Source organism: Cibotium barometz, chromosome 4 (assembly GCF_041138505.1).
Source record: "Cibotium barometz isolate CiBa-2024 chromosome 4, ASM4113850v1, whole genome shotgun sequence".
Classification (NCBI taxonomy): Eukaryota; Viridiplantae; Streptophyta; class Polypodiopsida; order Cyatheales; family Cibotiaceae; genus Cibotium; species Cibotium barometz.
In genome coordinates this window covers 17,327,993-17,352,209 of record NC_141049.1, presented here as the reverse complement: position 1 = coordinate 17,352,209, position 24,217 = coordinate 17,327,993, and the positions used below count along the sequence as shown (strand labels likewise).

At 43.7% G+C, this 24,217-nt stretch overlaps 1 protein-coding gene across 2 annotated transcripts in view; it reads right to left on the bottom strand.

Annotated features, from left to right (window-relative positions):
• Positions 1-489: 489 nt before the first annotated feature.
• Positions 490-24,217, bottom strand: part of LOC147638973 (replication factor-A carboxy-terminal domain protein) — a 35,780-nt gene continuing 12,052 nt past the window's right edge. For both annotated transcript variants that reach the window (XM_086786144.1, XM_086786152.1), the window contains exon 5: positions 490-898. In XM_086786144.1, the coding sequence (XP_086642270.1) occupies positions 888-898 (11 nt within the window). In that variant the 3' untranslated portion in view covers positions 490-887. The remainder of the gene's footprint in view (positions 899-24,217) is intronic.

Below are 24,217 nucleotides of genomic sequence, written 5' to 3'. Positions count from 1 at the left end.
TGTTTGAGGTGACTAGTTTCGTCCACAAGTTCCCCTCATCCTTCTGCCCACGCAACCATTGGCCCAACATGACCAAACGTTGTAGAGAATTCAAACACTATGCCACCAATTGTAACTGCATGGGATAATGATTTCATTTTTATAAAGAGAGAATGAAAAAACAAAGAAGAGCCTCAAAAAGAAAAAACAGTCATGGAATTTGATGCAAATAAAGTACCCTGCAATCAACAGAATCTAGAAGAGGACTAGTTAGAAATATTTCCAGAGCAAGCCTTGCCCTCTCCACCTCACGTACCAGTTATACAGTTCTAGAGGTCGTAGGGTTAAAGTTAAAAGCAAGAGGGGAAAAACATTTGTATACTGCAAATTCTCAAAAAGGCATCAGTAATTAAGTGAATGCTTGAAGCTATAACTGAAGAGACCAGATTATGGTATCAGCAATAGAATCATGCTTTGACGGGTCCTTACATGCACAAGAAACACATCATGTGCACAAATTTTATATCTGGCTACATATTCAACCAGGCAAGAAAAATAAAGAGTAACAACAAATGCTTTGCTTTTTTCAGTCACCTTGAACAAGTACATTATCAAAGAAAAGTAAAGCCAAAACACAATGTACAAACAGAAGTAGAGGAACAAAGTTTGATAACAAAAGGCACAACAACAAGCCAATGTTGTGTGTTCATCAAGGTACCGTAAGGGTCTTCTTGCACAATCTACTCTATTGACCTCATAGACTATTAAGACAAGTATACTTTTGCTATCCATTTGTAACGACATGGTGCTATGAAAGGTGGATGAGAGGTACCCTTGGTTGTAACCCCTTTGAAGATTTCATGTTACAGCTTGGATCTCAAGTTCAGAGCAATCTCGCCGTTTCCATTTCATTTGGTTCCTGTTCATTCAAATAACAAGCTTATTTCTTTGCTTTTAGCTTTCCTCATGCACTCGGACAATGTTATAAGTCGCATTTCCATTTCCACTACCCTTTTCATAAGTCGCAGTAAAGCTAAAGATGCAAAGAGTTCAACTTCATTGCCTAGATGCAGTTTTTTATCTTCTACTGGCACTCCATATTATTAATTGTTTTCACCAAAAGCAACAATCATGGTCAGACTCAGTATTCAAGGTCGATAACATACAAAATTCATATTAAATTATTAATTTATAAAAAAGGATGTGTCCAAATCTGTCTAAAAGAGGTACTTTTTCTATTTTAATTGTGAGAGTTTAGTACTGAAGGATGTGGGAGGGTTCGAACCCAAGACCTACTCCTCAACAACCTTGGGTACACTCTCACTTTGCTGGCAAAAGCACCTCAAACCTACTATATATGAAAATGTAAAAACGTGAATGATGAAAGAATGTGTGGGCACGGTTGCCACTCATGCGAAGTATGCCAATGCCAACGCCAACACATCGCATTCTTCCACCTGCATACTGATGAGCATTAAACGAGGTGTATTTGCTGCTGGCTGTTGGAGGGCAGTGCTTTTATTGTGACCCCACCGAGCATACTGGGAAGGATTGTCCAAAGAACACAAAGAAGCACAATGGTATGGGCAAGGAGAAGAGGGCATGTTTGTCTGCTGCAATAATGACGACAGGCATGATCTGCCACCCCTCCTGCTCTTCGCTTGACTCGGTCTCATAGGATCTCACTAGTCCTAGGCCAGCATGATACGATGATGGATGATTTATGAACATCCGGTATTTTTATGGTCGTCATTCGCTCAAGGTGTGGCTTTTGGATCAGGTGGATATTATTCTAGGCCACCTATGCTTGTATGATCATGTGGAGCACAGGCTGACATTCCAAGATACTTCCAATTGAGGTTCTTGGGGAATCCTTGTCGTCTCCAATTGCAGTAGTATCCGCCCTTCAGATGAAGGGGGTGATATGCAAGTTTAGTCACGTATGTATATTATTTGTACGGACTATGAAGTCGGACAATTTGGCAGGTTTGGCGGTGGACAAGCAGTGCTTTTTGGACACCCCTTCAGTACAGATCTACCTGAGGAGTTACCTCCATCCCAACACACGGACCACCGCATTGACCTCATTCTTGGTCTTGTGCAAACTTCACCCATTGCCAGTTCTAGAGTTGCCTTGCCTTTAATATGGTACAAAAAGGTTGCATGAATGCTTGTACATGAGTTAGGCCTTTGGTCAACCCCATAGGGGTGACCCTGGCTGAAATGGATCTAGACCAAATATCAAATAAATCAACACAAAGTCCAAATCTAGCATCCATTTGATAAACACCAACCACATATGAGAAATCCATGTGATTATGATGAAAAGAGAAGAAATCCACATGCACATGTAGCAAAGAAGGTATGTGCGTAAGGCCCAAGTGATTTAACCTCTCACCATGAGGATGGCTATCAAGCTTGCCATGAGTCCTAGACCATGAAAGGCTATCTCCATGAAAGGAGTCATGAGTACATGTAAGTGTCCAAGATAAGAATGATCAAAAGATCTCTACAATGAACCCAAGGCCCTATTTATCTTGCCCATGGCTCATTATTTACATATTTTGGACCTTAGTTTTGCTACATTACAAACCATGCCTTCCCAAAGATTTTGTCCTCAAAATCATACAAGATATCTACAATTCATCATAGCCTCAAATGAAATCAATGGAAAGTGATGAAGGCTCCAAATATGCTCTCCAAATGTAAGGAAGTCCATAAGTCTTCCATCTCCAAATGCATATGTGTGGGACTGTTATGGCAACCCTTGTTGTAGGTGAAGTCCCTAGAAAGATTCTTCATGAAAACTCCATGGAATAGGTTACAAATGATATATACACTTAGCCAATCATGTCCTGCATTATATTCTTCCATTATAATGACCAATGAAGCTTGTTAGAGTAGAGCATCGACCCCAACAATGGACCTTACCAAAACTGTCCAGAAATTACAGCATGCATATAATCTCAAGTATTGTCCATTTTCTCCATACAAATCATGTCACTTGGTCAAGCAACATCTTCCTGAAGTAAACCATGTTGTTGCACATACTCCAAAGATTGCCAAGTAGCTTCATCCATGGGCAATTGCTTCCACTTGACAAGGAATTCTTCAATGTTCCTATTCCTCAACTCCCTTATCCTCTTGTCTACAATCCTTTCCAGCTCATATATGATCTCCCCTTCTTTGTCGATGGGTGGTAGAGCTTCAATCTCTTGTGGAAGAGTGCCCATAAACCTCTTAAGACTGGACACATGAAACACATCATGAATTCTTGTAGAAGAAGGCAAATCAAACTTGTAAGCCAAGCCACCCACCTTCTTGACTACTATGTATGGACCATAATATATATGAGCCAATTTTGGATTGGAAGATCCCTTGAGAATGTTATGACGGCTCTTAGAAAGCTTCAATAGCACATAGTCACCTTCTTCAAACTCCATCTTACGCCTATGCTCATCCGCATTTGCCTTCATGACATCTTGAGCCTTCTTCATATTGTCCTTGCAAAGTTGAAGAAGCTGTCTCATCCTTTCCAACTCTTCCTTGGCCAAAGGATTAATCATTTTGTCCTCATGAAAGGCAATAGATGGCACGTGTACTTGATAACCATAGAGAGCCTCGAAAGGTGACATTCCAATACTCAAGTACTTGCTTGAATTGTGACAAAATTCAGCAAGGTAGAGCCACTCGTCCCACGATGTTTGCATATCGTGATAATAATGTCTCAAATGCACTTCAAGCCATTTGTTTGTGCACTCCGTTCGCCCATCCGTTTGAGAGTGATAGGCTGTAGATGGAGTGATTTGGATTCCCAAGCTCTCATATAATGTCCTCCAAAAAGTACCCATGAACTTGGTATCCCTATCACAAACTATGTTGAGTGGCAAACCATGTATCTTGAATACATGTTCTATGAATTGCTTGGAAATGTGAGATGCCCCATAAGTAATCTTTGAAGTAATGAACTGGGCTGATTTTGTGAGTCTATCCACCACCACAAATATTTGACCCCATCCATGCTTTGTCCTTGGTAGACCCGTAATGAAGTCCATAGAAATGTGAGTCCATTTCCCATCCGGAATTGGCAAAGGATGAAGCAATCCACTTAGAAGTTGATGGCTATCCTTATTCTTTTGGCAAGACACACATTCCAACCATAGTAGCAGGGGAATCCCGTTTCCCCCCATGGGGAACAGTGGAACACGTTCCCCTATGGCCAGCATGAAGGGAACGAGTGAAACGCAGCTAAGGAATGACTGCAGGCGGAACGGTTGTGGAACGCAGGGGAAACGCGGAAATCGACGGGGGAATGCCCAGTCGGGAACGGTGGGCTGCTGTTCCCCCACGTGGGGAACGATGACGTGTATTTTAAAAAAAAAATTAAGCAAAAGGTACTGTACCTGTCCATTGCCCGTCGCGCTGCTGCGTTTCCATTTCGCACGCCCGTACTGCTATCGCCCGTCGCCCGCCTGCCTGTACTGTTGTCGCCTATGTACCAGCTAGTTGGTCTAGCCCAGCTGCTATAGCTAGTCGCCCCAGGCCCCCAACCCCTACCCGTGACACGTGTACACTGTACCAGCCTGCAACCTGCCTGTGCTGTTCACATTGGACAGAGTGTCAAGTTTCAAACTTTCAAGTTCAACAATCTAACAGTGACAACTTACAAGGCAAGGCAGCAAGCTTTTCTCTCTCTCTCTCTTTCTCTGTTTGAACTTTTGGTCTTTTAAAAATTACATATGTCACAGTCTGGACTCTGCACAGTCTGCAGCAAATAGCAAAATTTAATACTCCTTATTCTCTCTCGACTCTCGAGTCTCTCCCCATTATACAGTAGACAGAAAAGGACTCATTTCTCTGTCATGGATAACTTTGAAAGTCTATTCAACTTGTTGTCCGAATTTGCAGAAATCATGGCTTCCTCGGACTCAAAGCGATCGGCTTCGAATGCTACTTGGTGGGACGAGGTTGAAAGGCTAGAACGGTATTCATTGAAGGGAGGTGAATCACGATGGAAAGGCAAGCAATGTAACAAAGAGAAGTCAGGAGGAGCAAACTGTGTAAGAACACATCTATGCCATGTAAACAATGAAAAAGCACAAGTGAACAAATGTCCATGGACAACACCTAAAATGCGTAGAGAGCTTTTGGCAAAGTACCCAAGTGAACAGGAGAAAGCATGTGCACGAAAGAAACCGGCAATTGATGCATCTTACTTCAGTAGACATGGGGAAGATGTACACTTGGGAGATGGACAACAGTATGGAGGGCTTGGGAGCTTTTCATTTCCTCACATGATGCTTCTAGGACTGGAAAAACTACAAAGCTTGTGGAAGAGTGGGCCGAAGGTATTGAGAAAGTTGGACCACAGAATGTTATTCAGTTCTTAGCTGATGGTGAGGCAACAAATAGAGCAGCTGGTCTAAAGCTTGAAGACAGGTATTTGCATATCACATTTAGTCCATGCTTTGCTCATTGTTTGAGCAACTTACTGAAGGATGTTGGCAGCTTGCCATGGGTTGATCCACACATTCAAAAAGGCAAGGAGATAATAAGCTTCATTCAAAACCATCACATTATTTTGAATTAATTCCGCAAGAGATCGCCCAAAAAGGATCTCTTGAAGTACTCAGAGACACGCTTTGGTTATAACTTTCTCATGATGAAGAGGTTATCCAAAGTGCACTTGCCTTTGAAGTAGTTGGTTGTATGCAATGAGTCGATGGAATGGGCTTTTTCTCAGTCAAGAGCCGGCATAGAGGTTGCAAGAACCATACAAGACTTCACATTTTGGGATGAAGTCAACACTATCAATGCTGTGATGAAGCTGATCATGCGTTTGATGCGGATTGCAGATAGACGAGAGCCATGCATTGGCAGGGTTTATGAGGGGGCTGATCGAATGATCGAGAAAATAGGGGAAATGGGCTTGTCTGATAAGAAATATGTAGAGGTTTGAGAATTATGTGAAGCACGATGGAATGGTTATCATTCTCTTATGCATGCTGCTGCGTATGTCTTGGATCCCGAGTTCCAAGGATGTGGACAAGTGCGGCCAGGATGGATCAAGTATTCTTCCTAACCTCCGAGGAAGTAGAGTTAGATCTAAAAAGAATCGAGGTGGAATGACAACTACGAGAGTTGAGCTTAAGGAAACAACAGCTCGATATTCAAAGGGTGAGAGCTGAACAAAAGGAGATGGGAGGTTTAAACTTACTCCAATCATGGAGTAAGGATCTAGAATTAGTTATGGGAAGAAGTGAGGAGAAATTTCAAACTTATAACCCATAAATGAGGAGCCCAGAGCTGAGGAAGGGTTTGTAACCCTAGAACAAGAGGATAATCGAGCAAGAGTGGTGGGTGAAGTAGTAGTTTCTTGTATGACCTTTTGCAAGCATTCGTCAGCACACACACATAGACGACAGTCTCTTCTACAACCTGTGCAAGCATTCGTCAGCAGACACAGGCGATAGTTGTAACATAACGCATCATTTTTTTTAAAATTACAAAAAAAAAAAGAAAAAAAGAGAAAAAGAGAAACTTCATCGCCTCTTAGGCACATCACACAAAGTCAAAAAATTGAATTATAAAAGAGAAGGATCCACCATCAAGCTCTCATGTATTGGCTGCTAGCTTATGAAGAAAGGAGAAGAATGGCCACCAACGTGAGGGAACTTTTGAGCTTTAACCTTTAGGTTTTTTTCTCCCTTGGTCTTTTCACAGTTGTTTCTTTCTCTTTGACCCACCCTTTTTTTTCCCTTGGTCTTTTCACACTTGTTTCTTTGTCTTTGATCCACCAACCACACCTTATCTAGGTTTTTCACACTCTCTAAAGTTTTGAACCTACTAAAGTTTCTTTCTTAAATTTTTTTTTTTCACACCCTTCCCATATCCTTTCATCCATCTATTTCATATTCCACGTTGCTCACATCTTTTCTTTTGCTTGATGAGGAGTCCTCGGCTGATAAGGAGACACATGGACTTGCAGGTCCAGGTCAGGATGGGGTTGAAGATTTGGATGCTACAGATGTTGGTCTTGATGATATGGCTTTCTTGGATGACATAGATGATAGTCTTCTTGATGGCATTACTGGCAGTAGCCATGCATGATATCTCCTTACTATTTGTATGTCACCTTGAGGCTTGGACTCTGGACTTGGGTGATTTCTTCTATCTAGGCCATGGGCCACATTTTGTGCCTTTTGTTACTTATGTCATGTATAATGTGGACTAATTTATTTTGACTTGTGAGATCTGTTCACTGTTAGTATCTAGCCATGCAAATTGTGTGGTGCACTAGACTTTAGTGTCTCTGATTTGGTTATATAAATGAGCATTGTATGTTAAGATTTATTGTCATTTCTAAGAATTATCTAGGTCGTTCCCCCTCGTTCCCGTTCCCCTCGTGGTGCTTTCGTTCCATTCTCGTTCCGTTGCTACTATGATTCCAACACATACTTCTTGACATCTCTCCACATGCCTTTCCAATAGAAGCTCTTGCTCACTTTGTAAAAAATTTTAAGCACACTAAGATGACCCGAAAGTGGTAAAGAATGCATCTCATAAATCACCTTGGGAATGTAGGATGAAGTAGGAACCAAGTACACCTTATCCTTGTGCCATAAGAGACCATTACGAAGCTTGTAATGAGGGGGTGTACAAAGTCAAAAGAAAGTCTAATGGTACTATTGATAGGTACAAAGCAAGACTTGTGGCTAAAGGCTACTCCCAGAAAAAGGGAATAGATTATGAAGAGACTTTTGCTCCTACTTCGAGAATGACCACAATAAGATCAGTGATTGCATTGGCTGCCCATAAAGGATGGAAAGTACATCAATTGGACATCAAAACTGCATTCTTAAATGGGGATTTACAGGAGGAAGTATATGTAAATCAGCCCATTGGTTTTGTAGTTCCTGGTGAGGAACATAAAGTATGCAGGTTGCACAAAGCATTGTATGGGATAAAGCAAGCTCCAAGAGCTTGGTATGATAAGATACATGCTCATCTAACCAGCCAAGGTTATGAGAATAGTCCAGCTGAAAGCACATTGTATGTGAAGAAAACCGATGCCGATATTCTCATAGTCATCTTGTATGTAGATGACATGCTCATTACAGGTACAAGCAAAGCAAAAATTTCAGATTTCAAAGCTGATTTGAAAGCTGAATTTGATATGTCAGATTTGGGGCCTTTACACTACTATCTCGGCATACAGTTTATGCATACAGATGATGGCATTGTTATGCAGCAAACTAAGTACATAAAAAGTTTGCTAAAAAGGTTTCACATGGATGAATGTAAGCCCATTTCTACTCCGGTAGAACCAAGGCTTACTATGCATGATATTGGAGAGCCTTTTGAGGCCGGCATTTACAGCCAGGCAGTGGGATGTCTCATTTACTTGTGTAACACGAGGCCAGACATATCTTTTGGAGTGTCTTTAATGAGCAAATTCATGCACAGCCCAGGCACAAAGCATTGGCAAGTAGTCAAACGCATTTTTCATTATCTTAAGGGTACCCTGGTGGATCTTGGTTTGTTCTATACCAGGGGGGGCAGCTTGCAGCTTTATGCATACAGTGATTCAGATTGGACTCGTGATAATGATACCAGGCAATCCACCAGTGGGAATTGTTTTTTTCTTGGCAGTTCATGCATATCTCGGTTGAGTAAAAAGCAACCCACTGTTGCTACATCTACTTGTGAGGCTGAGTACAGGGCAGTCTTTACAGCTACAGTAGATCGTGTATGGTTGAGGAGACTATTGGTTGATCTTTGTGAGTGTCAGCAGACACCCACCACCATTCTCACTGATAGCCAGAGTGCTATGGCCGTGGCACGAAATCCAGTATTTCATGCACGTACCAAGCACATAGAGATTCATTATCACTATGTCAGAGAAAGGCTACATGCAGGGGAGATCGGTTTATCTTACTACCCTACATAGGATAATGTTGCAGATCTATTCACAAAGGCTTTACCTCGAGAAAAGTTTGAAGCTTTCTGCAAAGCTTTGGGCTTACTCTCATGCAGAGAGTGATCTGCTACCTTGTACAGGTTCACACTTCCACTACAGGGGGAATTTGTAGGCATATGCTCACTTATAATAGTGCTATGTGTGAACAGGGCTTAACCAAGGGCACTTTTTCCCATGTGGTTTTTCCCCTTGGACATCAAGTGTGAAAGGATACTCTAACATATAATATTTTGTACTTCTATATTATATGGATGTGGCACACATGCAAGAGTTGACTTGCATTTTGTGGATACCACACTTTTGGCTCTCTCTCTCATTTCTGTGTGTGAGCTTCTCTACCCTGCACCTAACCCTAATGTGCAGGTTTGTGTGTGTGAGTGTGTGAGTCCAACACCCAACACTGTGAACTTGTGGTGAGGTCTAAAAATTATGTCCATCATTCTATTGAAAGTGGCGGGAGCATTTGTAAGTCCAAATGGCACAACCAAATACTCACATAATCCAAATGATGTTCGAAAAGCCGTTTTGTGCACATCTTGAGGTGCCACTCGAATCTGATGGTAGCCACTCTTAAGATCAATGCGACTGAAACAAGCAGCTTCCTCAAGTTTATCAAGAATATCATCGATTCGAGGAATCGGAAACTTGTTCTTGATAGTAATCTTGTTAAGGGCCCTATACTCAACACACATTCTGTATGTTCTATCCTTTTTCTGCACAAGTAAAACTCGAGAACAATAAGGCGAAGAACTTGGCTTTATCAACCCCTTCTCAAGCAAATCATTTACTTGAGTTATGATTTTCTCCTATTGGGCAACACTCACCCTATAAGGAGGGCAGTTAAGAGGAGAGCTCCCAAGGATTATGTCAATACAATGATCCTCTATCCTCTCTAGGGGTAGCTGTCCTGGTAGTGAATCAACAAAACAATCAGCATATTCACTTAAGAAATCAATCTTATCTTGATCTACGAGAGTTACCGCATCATGCTGAACATTATCACGTACAAAGACCGTTCATTATCACGTACAAAGACCAAGTAAGAACAAGCTGATTACGATATGGTACTTCCAGTAGTATCTCAGCATAGTCACTTAAGAAATCAATCTTATCTTGATCTACGAGAGTTACCGCATCATGCTGAACATTATCACATACAAAGACCAAGTAACAACAAGTTGACTTCTTTATTGCCTTTGAAATAGATATATGGCTTACAACGGGTATGGTACTTCCAGTAGTACCTGCATCAATACAAACTTCCCTGCCCCTATGAGTAAACATAACTTTCTTTTCTTTGTGCAAAATCTTGGGATCCAAACGATAATGCCAAGACATCCTAGGTATCACATCACATCCCGTAAGTGGTGCCACGAGGAAGTCTTCATTATCCAAATATCCCTGTATTTGTATGCGAAGCTTCCCAATGATAGGAGAGACCTTAACTTCCTTGCCCTCAAAGGCAGCATCTGCATCATGGAAGTCCATGCCCAATTCCTCAGGCTTTAACCCAAGAGCAGCAGCCATCTGTATAGATATGAAGTTATCTGTTGAGGCATTATCAAAAAGGAATAAAGCTGTTTGGTCCTTTAACTTGCCCCAAGCTTTGCATAAGATTCTGCTCTTTAGTTCATGTGCAGTGTGACTCTAAACATCGGGTATAACATTCACACTTGGTTTGGCATCCTGCACATTATTCTTTTTGAGATTCTGGGAGCATTGAGCTTTCATGTGATCTTTGCTCCCAAATGTGAAGCACTTCCCCTCTCTCATGCAATCAAAAATATGCTATCTGGACAGCTTAGAATCATCCTTTTTACCCCCCGGCTTCTTTTCTGAGCCCCCTTTTGCATCCTTGGACTCATTAGGCATAAACTTAGGTGGCTGTCCACCTTTTCTGCCCATTTCCAGCTCTGAATTTTCCCTTGTATGAGCTGAATTCTTGTCTTTTTGACATTCCCTTACCATGCAACTCAGAAATAGTGGCCGAGTATATGAGCTCCTGTAAGGTGTTGTAGGGATACACTGCAAGGCTCTTTTGAATGATTCGTTGCAGCCCTGACTTAAACTTTCTTTTCTTCTCGTCCTCACTAATTGTCATGAAAGGTGTGACTTTGAGAAGAATCCTCCAAAACTTTGAAACATAAGAGGAAACGGATTCGCCTTCATCCTGTGTTAGCCAATCTCATTCCTTTTGTACATCCTTCTCGAAGTGAGGAGGAAGGAACTGATCATAAAATTGCTCTTTGAAAGCACTCCATGTACGAGCAGCTGTCCTATCCAAAAGCTTTGCCATCCACCAATAACTTGCAATATCTTTAAGATGCATACCCACATGCCTGAGTATAGATTTCTCAGTAAATTCCTCAGTGCAAAATGCTATTTCAAATTGCCTTATGAAAGCAAGTACCTTGGTAGTATCCAACTTTCCATTATAGCTCTCGAATTTGATGTCCTTGTCCCCTTACTTGAACTCTTTGGCCTTCTTGCTATGACGAGCATCTCGACGCTCTAATACATCATCCTCCTCGTCATGTCTACGATGGTGACGGTGCCCAAATCTAGGGCTGATTTCCCGTGTAACACCTTCCACTCTGGATTGAACTTTAGGAGCAGGAACATACCTAGAAGATGGAGACATGAAGATCCTCTGCATCTCTCAAATGGGTTGAAAACCCCTCATCATCCCCTCGAGCTGCATGTCGATGTACATCATCTCCTCGGGCTACATGCCCCCTCATATCTGTTGCATGGGCTGCAAGCCTCCTCAAAACACTTGCTCGGGGTGCATGCTCGCTTACATCACTTGCTCGGGTTGCATACCCTTTTACATCACTCGTGCGGGTTGCATGCCCTCTCACATCACTGGTGCAGGCTGCATGCCCTCTCACATCATCTGAGTTCCCTTTACGGGATAGCCTACGAGGCTGCCGTGTGAAGACCCACTTGCCCTCATCATCGGAAACAACATCACCACAGTTTTTTAAATAAGCAACAGCCAACTCTCGTGGTTTGTCAATTCCCATCTGTTGGGCAATTGCATCAAAAGTGACCACATCAAACTTGACATGAGACTTTGATTCAATGACCCTCTGTACATCGGGATCTCTTTGCGAAGCACGGAGCTCTTCAAGCTTATTCATCAAGGCATGAATATCCTGCCGATCCTCAACCCTAACAGACAACGGTGGATCGTTATCCGCCAAAGCCCCAACATGATCCCAGTCTCTATCTTCTTCTCGCATGCGGCGAGTACGGGTGATAGAGTTCTCCACAGAATGATCTGACTGGCTGGCCATAATTTATCTTCCAGCTTTTCAGAAAGAAAAGATTTTTTCGTGCCCCGGAATCACTCTCTACCAGTTCCCCAAGTATGATACCGAATAGACTACAAGGCAGCAATAGTGCCCCTACACAAAGACAGGAGGGCCACGAAGTCTTTCCACACGCTCACTGTCGCTTAAACCAAAAGTAACCTTTTTCAAGGCGCGACAATAAGACGAAAGGGACCTCAAAACCCCAACCTTCTCTCACAGATAAAGACTCCTTACAACCGTATCCAGCATCATATTAGGTACAACTGTATAGAAAGCCAAGCTCTGATACCAATGTAAATGGAAGGACAACTGTACACAGAAAATCTTATCAATCATGAAATCTGAAAATACACATAAGCATACCAGATAAAACAAGATGACAAATCTGCACAGTACACCACACTAGGGGCCAGAAGATGGGCTGACCCCCCCCCCCCCCCTACCCCCCTCTTTATGGTTAGATTACCAAAAAGGAGTCTGCTTCCAATACAACTTTACGGGTGTCCAAGGTTCACCACTGGTTGCACCTGTTTCTTCCAATACAATATGAAAACAAGAAAACATAACATAAACTGAATTTGCTGACAATTCTCAGCATAAGCGAGCGTTCCTGGCATCAAGCACATGCAAGACAACTATGGACAGCCCATAGCACTCCCACATCAGCCTAGGACAACTCAACATCATTGTCTTCTTCCTGTTTGGCTCATAGAGCAAGTCGACCAGTCCTCAAAGGCTGTTTACAGCAGCCAACCAGCCCTCAGTAGCCACACAAGAAATCGACCAGCAGCTGCACACAAGCCAGAAGGTCTACAAACAGTAGAGGATCTGTTCCCAGCTCCTCCTGTTTATATGCCTTGGCCAACAGCTTTTCAGACGTGTAAACAGTCGGCCAGCAGTAGGAAAACCTGCAAACACAGTCGGCTAGCCTTCTATTGACACCTGGTAGGTTTCTGTCGCGATGGATGGCTGCAGTAGGTGTAAACAAAGAGAAAACCAGTCGACTCGCTCCATGCACCCCAGAAAAACCTGCGCCTATCCCAGAACTGGAGTTTTCTCCCATAATAGGGCTTCCCTGCTGAAAATAGCCCACATGTGTGCTTTTCTGGTCCAGAAGGGGGCGCCTACTTGAAGGAGGCCCAAATATTGTCCAGTGCCCAGCTTTTGGCTGCCACGTGTATTAAATAAGTCCTGCTCAATGTGTACTCACTTATAAGTTGTCCGGTCACTTATAAGTGAGTGTGACCTGCGACAATAATTATTAGCATGTGAACTCATAAAGCTATAAATTGAGTTTTTGGGGATACTTACCACCTGCAAAACACATGTAGACCACCTGTCAGTCCCAAACAAGTGTGCACATACACCTCCATAGGGTGCCTACGTGTCCCCGACCCCACGGACAACGCAAGCAGAAATCTCACGCATTGTCCAGGCAAACAAGACAAGTCATCCAAAGATAAAATCAAAGTCATGCACACACATGAGTGCAGCTAGACTGGAAGAAACACCCATTTGCTCAGTTGTATCCGATAAAATGTCCAAGGCTCATGATCCTTCCGGAACCTTCCGGAACATAAATACAAAAGATCTCCAAGATAGCTAGTCTCAGAGAATTACATCATGTCAGACTCCATGAGCCATATATGTACACCATGTCAAGTCCCACAAGCCACACATGTACTATCATGTCAGGCTACACCAGCCATACATGTAGTGTCATGTCAGGCTCCATATGCCACACAGACACGCCATGTCGCTACACCAGCCATACATGTATGTCATGTCAGGCTCCACATGCCACACATGAACACTAGAAAAATAGAAGCTATAAGGAATTTTGTGACACCCAATCATGGTCAACCATATCACCATCAACATTCAACTCCTCTTCAAGCATAGAAGATTGATTTCCCTTGGAAAGTAAAGATACTCTTTTAGGTTCTCCAAGGGTTGGTTTCAAATGTGTAGACCAAGATGTATGTTGCTTTCCATGTAATTGAGAGGGACAGGCTTGGAAGGATATAGACTTCATTTCCCTCATGAGAGGTCTTCTAGTCTCTACCATGAATCCACTTGAGGCATTCTTTGTAGGATTCTCATAGATAGCCCTTGTAAAAGCCTCTTGCATAGTTTGCTTGCCTTCCTTGTGACCACCATGACAAGCCTCTTGCATAGCTTGCTTGCCTTCCTTATGACCACCATGAGAAGCCTCGTGCATAGGCTGCTTGCTCCCATGCATACCACCAATAGCATCTTCATGGTGTTGCTCCAATTGGTCTTCAATAGCCCCAATCTTAGTAGTCATGAATTCAAATCTCGTATTCAAGGTATGGTTGATGACATCCAACCTTTCCATAAGTGGATTGAAATCGAGTTCTTTCCACAAGTAGTTACAAGAGAGCATCATTTGAAATGACTTGTGCACCTTGAGACATGTGCTTATGAGTGCCTCCCATATTTGCCTCCTCTTCAATTTGCTTTGAAGCTTGCCCCATTAATGGAGAAGTGCTTTTATGAGTGCTAGACACAATCAATTGCTCTTCCAACTCCTCCATTGCATCAATGTTGCCATGCTCCACTAACTCCTCCCCTTCCATGTCTTCTGTGACCAATGATAGCTTCCGGGGACAACCTTTTGGCTTGACGGCCATAATGAATTATTTTGAGAAAATTGCCAAAAAGTGGAGCTAGGATTATCTGATTTGAGCAAACTAAGGCTCTATGTAAAGGTAATGAGATGAAGAATAAGCCTATGTGATTAGTTTAAGTTTAGTCCGAGTCCTAATACTCTCTGTTTGGGTTTTTATGAAATAGACTTTTACCAAAAAAATGGGCCGTAACTCTCTACTCAAGAGTCCGATTTGGGCAATCTTTAGCTTATTAGAATGGAGTACTACACACCCATCAAGTTCAATCCACAAGATCACTTTTAGTTTACAAACTGCGAAAATAGAGCAATTCCATGAAATTGGGTATAACTGCTTACCAATAGCTCCAAATGGTATATCATTAGGCTTGTTTGGAAAGTGTTCGGATGGGGAATGAAGTGTAGGTGTCTAATTTGGGTCTACCCAAAACCCCTCGGACTGAATTGCACTTTTGTAAAATTTACAGATTATGTCCAAATGTCAACCGTAAGCATTCCCTTTGCATATCCTTGCACCAATGCATTCCGACATACCCATAGCATCATGTGGCATCCAATTAGCATCCTTGCAATGCATCTTGACTCAGTTTTGGAAAAAAATTGCAATAACTTTATTGCATTTGGAAGCGGATCTCAATCAATACAAACCTAATCCAATGCAATCAAAGAAATCAACTATGCATCCTTGCATGACCATATTGTGAACCATTGATTGCTAAGTGCATTGCCATGTGTCCTTGAAACCATTGCCACTTGATTGGATTGAGGGAAATCGGTGTAGAACTTTTGATGTAATGTAGAGCTTTTGCTTGCCAATCTCCCGGCCAAGCCTTCTCACCCTCTTACCAAAGTTTAAAATCCAATGGCAAGAGTTGAGGCCATGTCTTCATTCCATGTACCTAATCCTCCGATGTATCACTTTTCTAAGGCACTCATGGCACACCGGATTCCACACCGGATTCAAGACATTATCCCCTTGGCCTCTCCACCAATTGCCAAGATACTCTCACCACATAACTAGCTTTTGAATAGTGCAAGAATCAATGGAAAGCATAGAAATGGATGAGAGCATAAAAGACATTCCAATAGCATTTATAGAACATGCCAATCATTACAACTTATATATTCAATAGCCTTTTTGCTTGTCCCAAATGATTTCGGTCCAAAGCCCCTCACCATGGGCTCAAGAGTACAAAGAAAGGTATCCACATTGAGCATAAGCATAAATCAAATCCATCACAATGCATCCATTACTCAATGTAATTTCCTTTTCCAATATGCATTCAAATCTTGTCAATCCAATGAAGCTATCCAATCCTTGCTAGAGTAAGCTTCCATAGAACAAATTGAGCACTCAATAGAAATTTGTGAAACTCAATGTCTCAATGCATAGCATATGATAGCTAATGTAGGCAATCTTTGGAAACATAAGAGTGGTATGGTCACTATTCAACCAAAATAGCATATGACTTTGGCTAATAAGCAAGCCAATGATGTAAATGGATCCAATTTACCACTAATTAGGTTTATGAGATCCTAATTTAATGGATCATTTTGCTTGCAGCCAAAAGGAACTCCAATTGTAAGTGTGCAAGGCATTCTCAAGTAAAATTAGCATAACCATAGAGAGATCTTACCTCTTATGAGTTGAAAGCTTGAAGTTAATTAAAAGCTTTGATCTCGAATTCAACTCATCAAGAAGAGTCACCAACACCAACTTGAAATGAAGCTTTTGTTTGTTGCTATTCTCTCAATCTTTAGCTCATGAATGGGAAAAAAACACCATGAGGTAGGAGGAAAGCAACTGCAGCCCCACACCTTCCCTTGTAACCACAAAAATGTCAAGAAATGAAGCCATTGAAGCTTACCAAGTGATGTAGCATCTTGATTGTCCATTAATTGAAGCTTTGGCTAAGCATTAGGACTCCATAATCTTCAGAAAACAGTGGCAACCTAACGGCGCATAATCGCGACTTCTCTCCACCAAAAGGCTACTCTATGTGATGTGCAAGCCTTGCTCAATGTTATCCCCAAGATATGGCAGCCAAAAGAAGCTGGAAATGAGGGCTATGGCCATGGAAAAACTTGCACACATGAAGGAGGATTACAGAGAAACGTTTTGATTAGTCTCCACTAATCAAGATTAGTGAAACTTCCCTAATTTTGGTCTAGGCTTTTTCAAATTTTGGAGCGACTATCCCAAAAATTGATCCCAATGGCTCCAAAAAAAGGTCAGAAACAATCAAGATTAAAAGATTCAACCATCCAGTTTTCCCATTTTCCCACCTTCTTGATCAAGAAAACTCAGAAATTTCCAGAAAAATTTCAAGAAAGTGGATCAAAATCAAAGCTCTGATATCAATTGAAATGGATCTAGACCAAATATCAAAGAAATCAACACAAAGTCCAAATCTAGTATCCATTTGATAAGCATCAAACACATAAGAGAAATCCATGTGATTATGATGAAAAGAGAAGAAATCCACATGCACATGTAACAAAGCTGTCTAGGTCTCCCATGGGCTGCCGACAACAGCAGTCTGAATGTCCTTGTTGACTGGTGGCAAGGTTTCCAACCCTCTTCATGATGACTATGATGATGATGGTGTTGCTGATGATGATGATCCTGATGATGATGATTCTAATGCTGAGGAAGATGATCTAATGCTTCTGATATTGATGACTAACTGAACTAATGATTAGTCAAGGATTAAGATAGTTCCTGCACAGGATTAGCCATGGCATGGGCCTACACGTGACATTTAGAGTTGCCCTGGGAGGATATGCCTATGGACTTTGCGATTGGATTGCTGAAGAGCCATAGATTCTAGAATGATTGTATCCTTACAATCATTGATCGGTTGAGTATGTAGACCCACCTTATTCCTTGCAAGTCAGATGCAGATGCCCAATAGGTGACCACACTTTTCATCCAGAAGGTGTTCCGCGCTTACATGGACTTCCAAACTTATCCGAAGAGGATCGTGTTGAACAAGAATTTTTGGAGAGCCTTGTTCTATAGTACTGCATTCCATCCCCAAACAAATGACCAAAACAAGAGTATGAACAAAACCATGATCACTATGCTACTATGTAACTCTTAGGAGCAGCAAACCCTTTGGAAGGAGCAAAACATGGTGTAGGCATCGATGATCACTATGCTACTATGTAACTCTTAGGAGCAGCAAACCCTTTGGAAGGAGCAAGACATGGTGCAGGCATCTACTATGTAACTCTTAGGAGCAGCAAACCCTTTGGAAGGAGCAAAACATGGTGCAGACTCCCATGAGGTTGTATATGTCCGCTTGTCAATCCGATGACATGAGCTCTTGAGACTTCAACAGACAATTATGGTGTAGATCAAGTGGTTCAAGACCTCAATCAAATGTTGCGGCAAGTCCAGGAAGAAATACGAAAAGCATAGACAAAGCAAGTCTAAGAGGCTGCTCAAGTCTTTGCTTCAAGATCTTAAAATAAAATCAATTGCCCTCTTTGATGGTACTATTACGATGGAATATGAGATGGGAATGTTGAAAACCCACACATGCTTATATATAGGAGGTAAAATGCCAAGTTAACTTGCTTCATTGTTGTCAGCCTCCCCAAATTGCTTGTCTTTGCTTCAAGATCTTCAAATAAAAGCAATTTCCCTCTTTGGTGGTACTATTATGACAATGCTTGCTAGGCTGACAACAATGAAGCAAGTTAACTTGGCATTTTACCTCCTATATAAGCATGCATGGCTTTTCAACATTCCCATCTCATAAACCAATATCCGGGGGTTCACACATGACTATTAATGCAATTAAACACTTGAACTAAAGGCACACGGTTTAACCACTTAAAACCACATGCAAACGTAAATATTGGACACCACACTAAGATCGCGGACCCCCTTGGAATTTATGTCATATTACCAAGGAGCATTTGTCGGTTACAAGCTTTTGGGGCCTCTTGTTCCCATGCATGGAACCGGCCAGGTTATCCAAAATGCCAAGAACAATATCCCAAAAGATATCCACATATTATAGGATACCTCAGAACCCATGAATTCCATGAAATATACAAGCATGTCTTCAATATGCAAACCTCTCATGAGATCCTGAGGTTTGGGTGGCGGCCAAGAGAAAAGTAACCAATAAGATCTCCAAACGCCCTAAATCTTGATGATCGTAGAAAATGCCACCTAGCGCGTTGCGAATCCTGGGCTCAAGCCTTAGAGCCACGACAGTCCACCCGAGAGGCGCAGAAACAACCTCGAGGAAACGGCCAAGGCTATATCCAAAAACTACACAACAGGTGGCATATTTGGTGAGCTCATTGTAGCGAGGCCATTGAGGGCACCCCCACCCCACCAGCGGAGTCCATCCGGAGCATATGACTTGATATCATTCACACCCTCCATGGACACTAGGGGAAGCTTCAAGGTGGCTCTGTTCGCATGCCTAAGCGGGTGAGGCTTCCTGCGGACTTGGCATCACAGCCCTTTTCTCACTGACATGGGTGGTGTGAGCCCCCACCTCGCATTATAGACCAATGTTTTTAGCTTGTTAAAGCCAACCACCCAAGAAGAGGAAGAATGCTCAAGAAGGTGAACCAAAGGATGCAAAGAAGGCCAAAGTTCAAGAGGGTGCCACGAAGAGCAAGACCCAAGAGCCCCAACAACGACAAAAAGAGGAAGAAGCAGGTGCAAAGAAGGGCAAGGCACAAAGTCCCCCACAACGAAAAGAGGATGCGAAGAAGGGCAAGGCCCAAGAGTCCCAACAACCACCCCAAAAAAACGACAAAGTAGAGGAAGGGCAAGGAAGTGGGAGGACTCATCACCAATGCAAGTCCACTAAAGGCCAATCAAAATTTCCACAAGTGTGCATCTGGTCACTCCAAAGATCTCTTGGACACACACTCTCCGTAATCCAAACCCAAAGTCCTATTCTTCGGCACCCACAAATATGTCCAGAGTGCTCAGAACCTATATTTGGATAACCTCCCATTTCCAAAGCTTGTCTAAAGGTGATGATTGGGTTGAGATCAGGGATCATTATGTTCAGTCACATTTTGTACTTGAAATTCAGTTGTAACAATCTTATTCCACATAATACAATAATACGAGTAGATTTTAAGACTACTTGTGTGTGCCTGCGTGTTTGAGATCCGCTAGTCTCTTCTCTCTATTCTGAAAACCCTAGCACATAGGCATGAGTGTTCCAAAATTGTTGTACATTTAAGCAAGCCACTCTATTCGCTGAGTTATCATGTGTGTTATTTGCTAGCTGTCTGAGAGTTGCAGCCGCAACTCCCCATTTTCCAAAAGAGGGTGTCCTCCCAAAGGTTGATCCCTAAGATCTCTTTGTCTCTCACAAAGGTTCATGTGCATAACATCTATGACTTGCCACATGGATATGGATCTTTACATTAGCCACCTCTTAGGCAAGATGAGGGGCACACAATATGACATGTTTTATGGTATTTTTGATGATGTTTTACAACCTTAAAAATGGATGACCGACCTAAAAAAGGATTTGCCATCAGATCACTAAGGTCAAAGATCATTGTAGGGCTTATCTTATAAGCATTCAACATTGATTTAGAGGCATTGTTTTTGAGGTGCATCCTTCAAGCAATAACCCGACATCTGGATCAAAGAAGATAGCAGTTCTCATGTGCGTTTTCACATGGAGAGAAGCTGGTAGTAGTCTTCAATGCCTCATAGTACGAAGCCTCAGCCCGACAAAGGATGGCCTGAGAGCTTCCTGGACAAGAAGTGGCAGACGAGACCGTTTCCCCAACCATGGAGTGTAGATCGGTGGAAGATCTCGAGGAAGTACCAATGTCAGCAGTGGTAGAGTCAAAGTCAGCACAGAAATCAATGTCTAAGGACCAACCATTGCTTGAGATGCAATTGTCAGAGCTCGAGTATTTCTGCGAACCCTATATGCAGGAGGATGAGATCAACTTGGTAGCATTTCTTGTGTCAACTTCCGAAGATCTTTTGGTGGATCTCTCCAAATCCCATTGGAGGAGGATGAGATCAACTTCACAGTTCCTGTCACGTGCATCCCGCACTTGGATGCCACGTAGACATTTCTGTACAGAAGGTGCAGGACCTGGGATGGTGAACTGGTCCCATGTGAGCCCAGTCCGGGACGAGTCAGCCAGGGATCCATCTCAGTCGTCCGAGGTCAGGTGTGCATCGTCCTGCACATGAGTCCAAGGTCAGGTGTGCATTGTCCTGCACAAGAAGCAGTGCCAGTCCGCGCTGTGAGTCTCCCTCTGGAATGATGTCAGATGTTCTGTGTATCTGGTTTGCAACTGGATGCCAGGCCTCTGTAGGCATGTAGGTTTGCATGTAGAGAAGGGGCCAGCCCATAGGGCTACCCCAGTAAGAAGGTTTTGCATTTGCATACTTAGTATGGGCATGGGGGAGGTATAGAACCACCCCCAAGGGGCCAGGAGGGCCCAAGCCTTGCCCACCAGCCAAGGCAAGGGCTGGAGGGGCTGTCGGCCAGCTCCAGAGCTTCTGGACAGGCAGCCGACAGAGGTTAAAGCCTTACACAGCAGGCGGCCAGGTGTAGGGGCAGTCCCCACACCCATGCGCAGCATGCCCAGCAGCCAGGGGCTGTCCCAGAGGCATGCGCAGAATGGCCAGATTATTGCCTAGTGTGAAAACATGGGTTATTAAAGTGTGAAGGTATTTTATTGAAATATTCAGTCGTGGAGCTTCCTGAAGCCAGCCGACTGGATGCAAGAGGGGGTATAAATACCCCAGCCCATAATCCCATTATTCATCTCACAATTCACCAAGAGCCTCAAGCATTCAAGGGCCAGGACAGCCAAGGGTTTGCTAAAGCTAAGGGGTGAAGGACTGAAGGTCAAGGGCAGGTTTTCCAGCCAAGAAAAGGTCAAGTACTTTGTATTTGTTTCAGATTTACATCATTCTAATAAAGCAAATACACCATCCGTGGTGGGGGCCCTACAGAGGGTAATTGGGACCCAATACTGTGTCCTTCTCCATCTCCCCCTTTCTCTCTCTATTTTTCTGCACATCGTCTTTCAGTTGTGCGTTAATTCCGTCGCGAAAAGAGTGCTGTTTTCTGAGTTTTGAAGTACCGATCCTTCTCCGAAGCTTCCGCATATTACAGTGGTATCAGAGCCTACTTCAAGGACAAAGATTCAGCAAAGAAAACTAGAAAATTTTTTCGCTCGTGTGGTTGGTTTTTAGACGCCGGTGGACTACCCCTTTCGGAGTGACTCCTGTCCCTCGAAGGACGGTTGGTTTTTAGCCTCCGGAAGCCTCCGCAAGTCTCCCACACAGATAGTGGATGGTCAGATTGCGTTCCGGAAAGGAACTGCATATTCCCGCTATGGCGAGCTTTGGCGACGAGAGAGAACCAGAACCATGGGACCAGAGTGCACCTGGCAGCCCAGCTAGGGCACCCGGCTTGAGTGTACAAGACATGTTCCAGCAGATGATGCGAGCAATCGCAGACCAGACAACCAAGTTGGACGAGCAGAAGGCGCGGATTTTGGCTCTGGAGGAGCGTTCTCGCTCTCCAGCGTCGCGTTTTCCATCTCCTCCTCCCTCTCCTTCCGTACCCCAGATACCAGATCCTCGTCACAGGGACCCTCTCGAGGGGTCACAGCCGCAGTCAAGCTCCTTGCTTGAGATGCAGATACGGGCATTGGAGATTCGACAACGAGAAGACGAAGCCATGCGACGAGTGGAACACGAGCGTTACCTCCGAGCTTTGGACGCCAGATTGACACCGGCGGCGCCCTCGAATCATTTTCCCGAGAAAATGAACTTCAGTAAGTATAATGGTAAACTCGATCCCACTACTCTGTATTCATGGTTACATCAATTTGAAGCTTACTTTGCCGCAGTTAGGAAATCAGATATTGACAAAGTGATCTTAGCCAGTTGGTATTTGGAAGGTGAGGCCATTCCTTGGTGGACTCAGTGGGCTCATGCCCACACCAGATCAGGTATGGCAGCTTATGGGTGGGACGAGTTCGTTCGTGACCTTAAGCAGCGGTTTTTACCGCCCCACTACCTTGAGCGACTCGAAGACGAGTTCAGGGGTGCGCGTCAGAATGCGCAACCAGTCCTTCAGTTTGCCAATAGAATTTCGACCTTGTGTCTACAATTAGGCTTATCTGATGTGGACAAGAAAGGGCAGTTTTTGTATGGCCTGGACACACACATCCAATGGGAGGTGCGTATGTTTAGACCAGCCACCTTTGAGGACGCACTCTCGCTTGCGCAGAGTGCAGAAATGAAACACAATGGTGGCAAGCCCAAGACTTCCCAGCCGGCTTCTCCCAAGGCTAACGCCTCGGGGGGCAAAAGCCAGAACCAGACGGGGTCTTCCCCAGGACAGAGCCCGGGAGCCTCTGGCTCCAAGAATTCGAACAATGCGTCTAAGCTTACTCCAGACCAGAAAGCGGAGGCAGGCAAGACAGGTGGCAAGTTGAGTGCTGAGGAGCTTGCTCAGTACAGGAAGGAGAGTAGATGTTACTTTTGTCATACAAAAGGACATACTTCTCGGGATTGTCCGAAGAAGCCTCCAAAGCCCGCCGCCGCCTCCACAGCTTCCGTGGTGAGCACAGCTCCCACACAGACCCCAGCGGCTACCCCTAGTTCTTCAACCCCCGGTGCTTCAGTTGGAGCAATTATTAGCCGGGAGCTCGAAGATAAGCAGAAGGGCGCCCATGACCAGGAGTATGAGCGCAACGAATTGCTCAAGTCCTTTGGCTACATAGGTGGCCAGAGAGTCGTTGTCTTGTTTGACAGCGGCAGCACGGAGGATGTGATCACGGAAGAGGCCGCTAGGCGTGCCCGTTTCGAGCTCACTCCGGTGGACAAACAAGTTGAGGGTTTTAGCACAGGTATGACTACGAGCGTCAAGTATGAAGCTCTAGGTGCTAAATTAGTCATTCAGGGCATAGAGTTTGTGCGTGATTTTATGGTTGCCCCTCTAGTAGGAGCAGACATAATTTTGGGGATCCAGTGGTTTCACAAGTTTCTCCCTGATGTCAAGTGGGACAAGCACACGTTCCAGATTGATCGGAATGTGTCAAACACCCCTGTGACCATTAAGTGCGAGCCAGGTATTCCAAACTTTCCGCTCATAAGCCACTTGCAGGCTAAGCGAGCAGTCAGGAAAGGCGCACAGTGTGCGATGATTTACGTCCAGACAGCCCAGACGGTGGCCAGTGCTTCCGAGAAGTACTCGGTTCTCCATGAAAAGTTCCAGAAGATTTTTCTTCGGGACAGTCTCCCTCCCCAGCTTC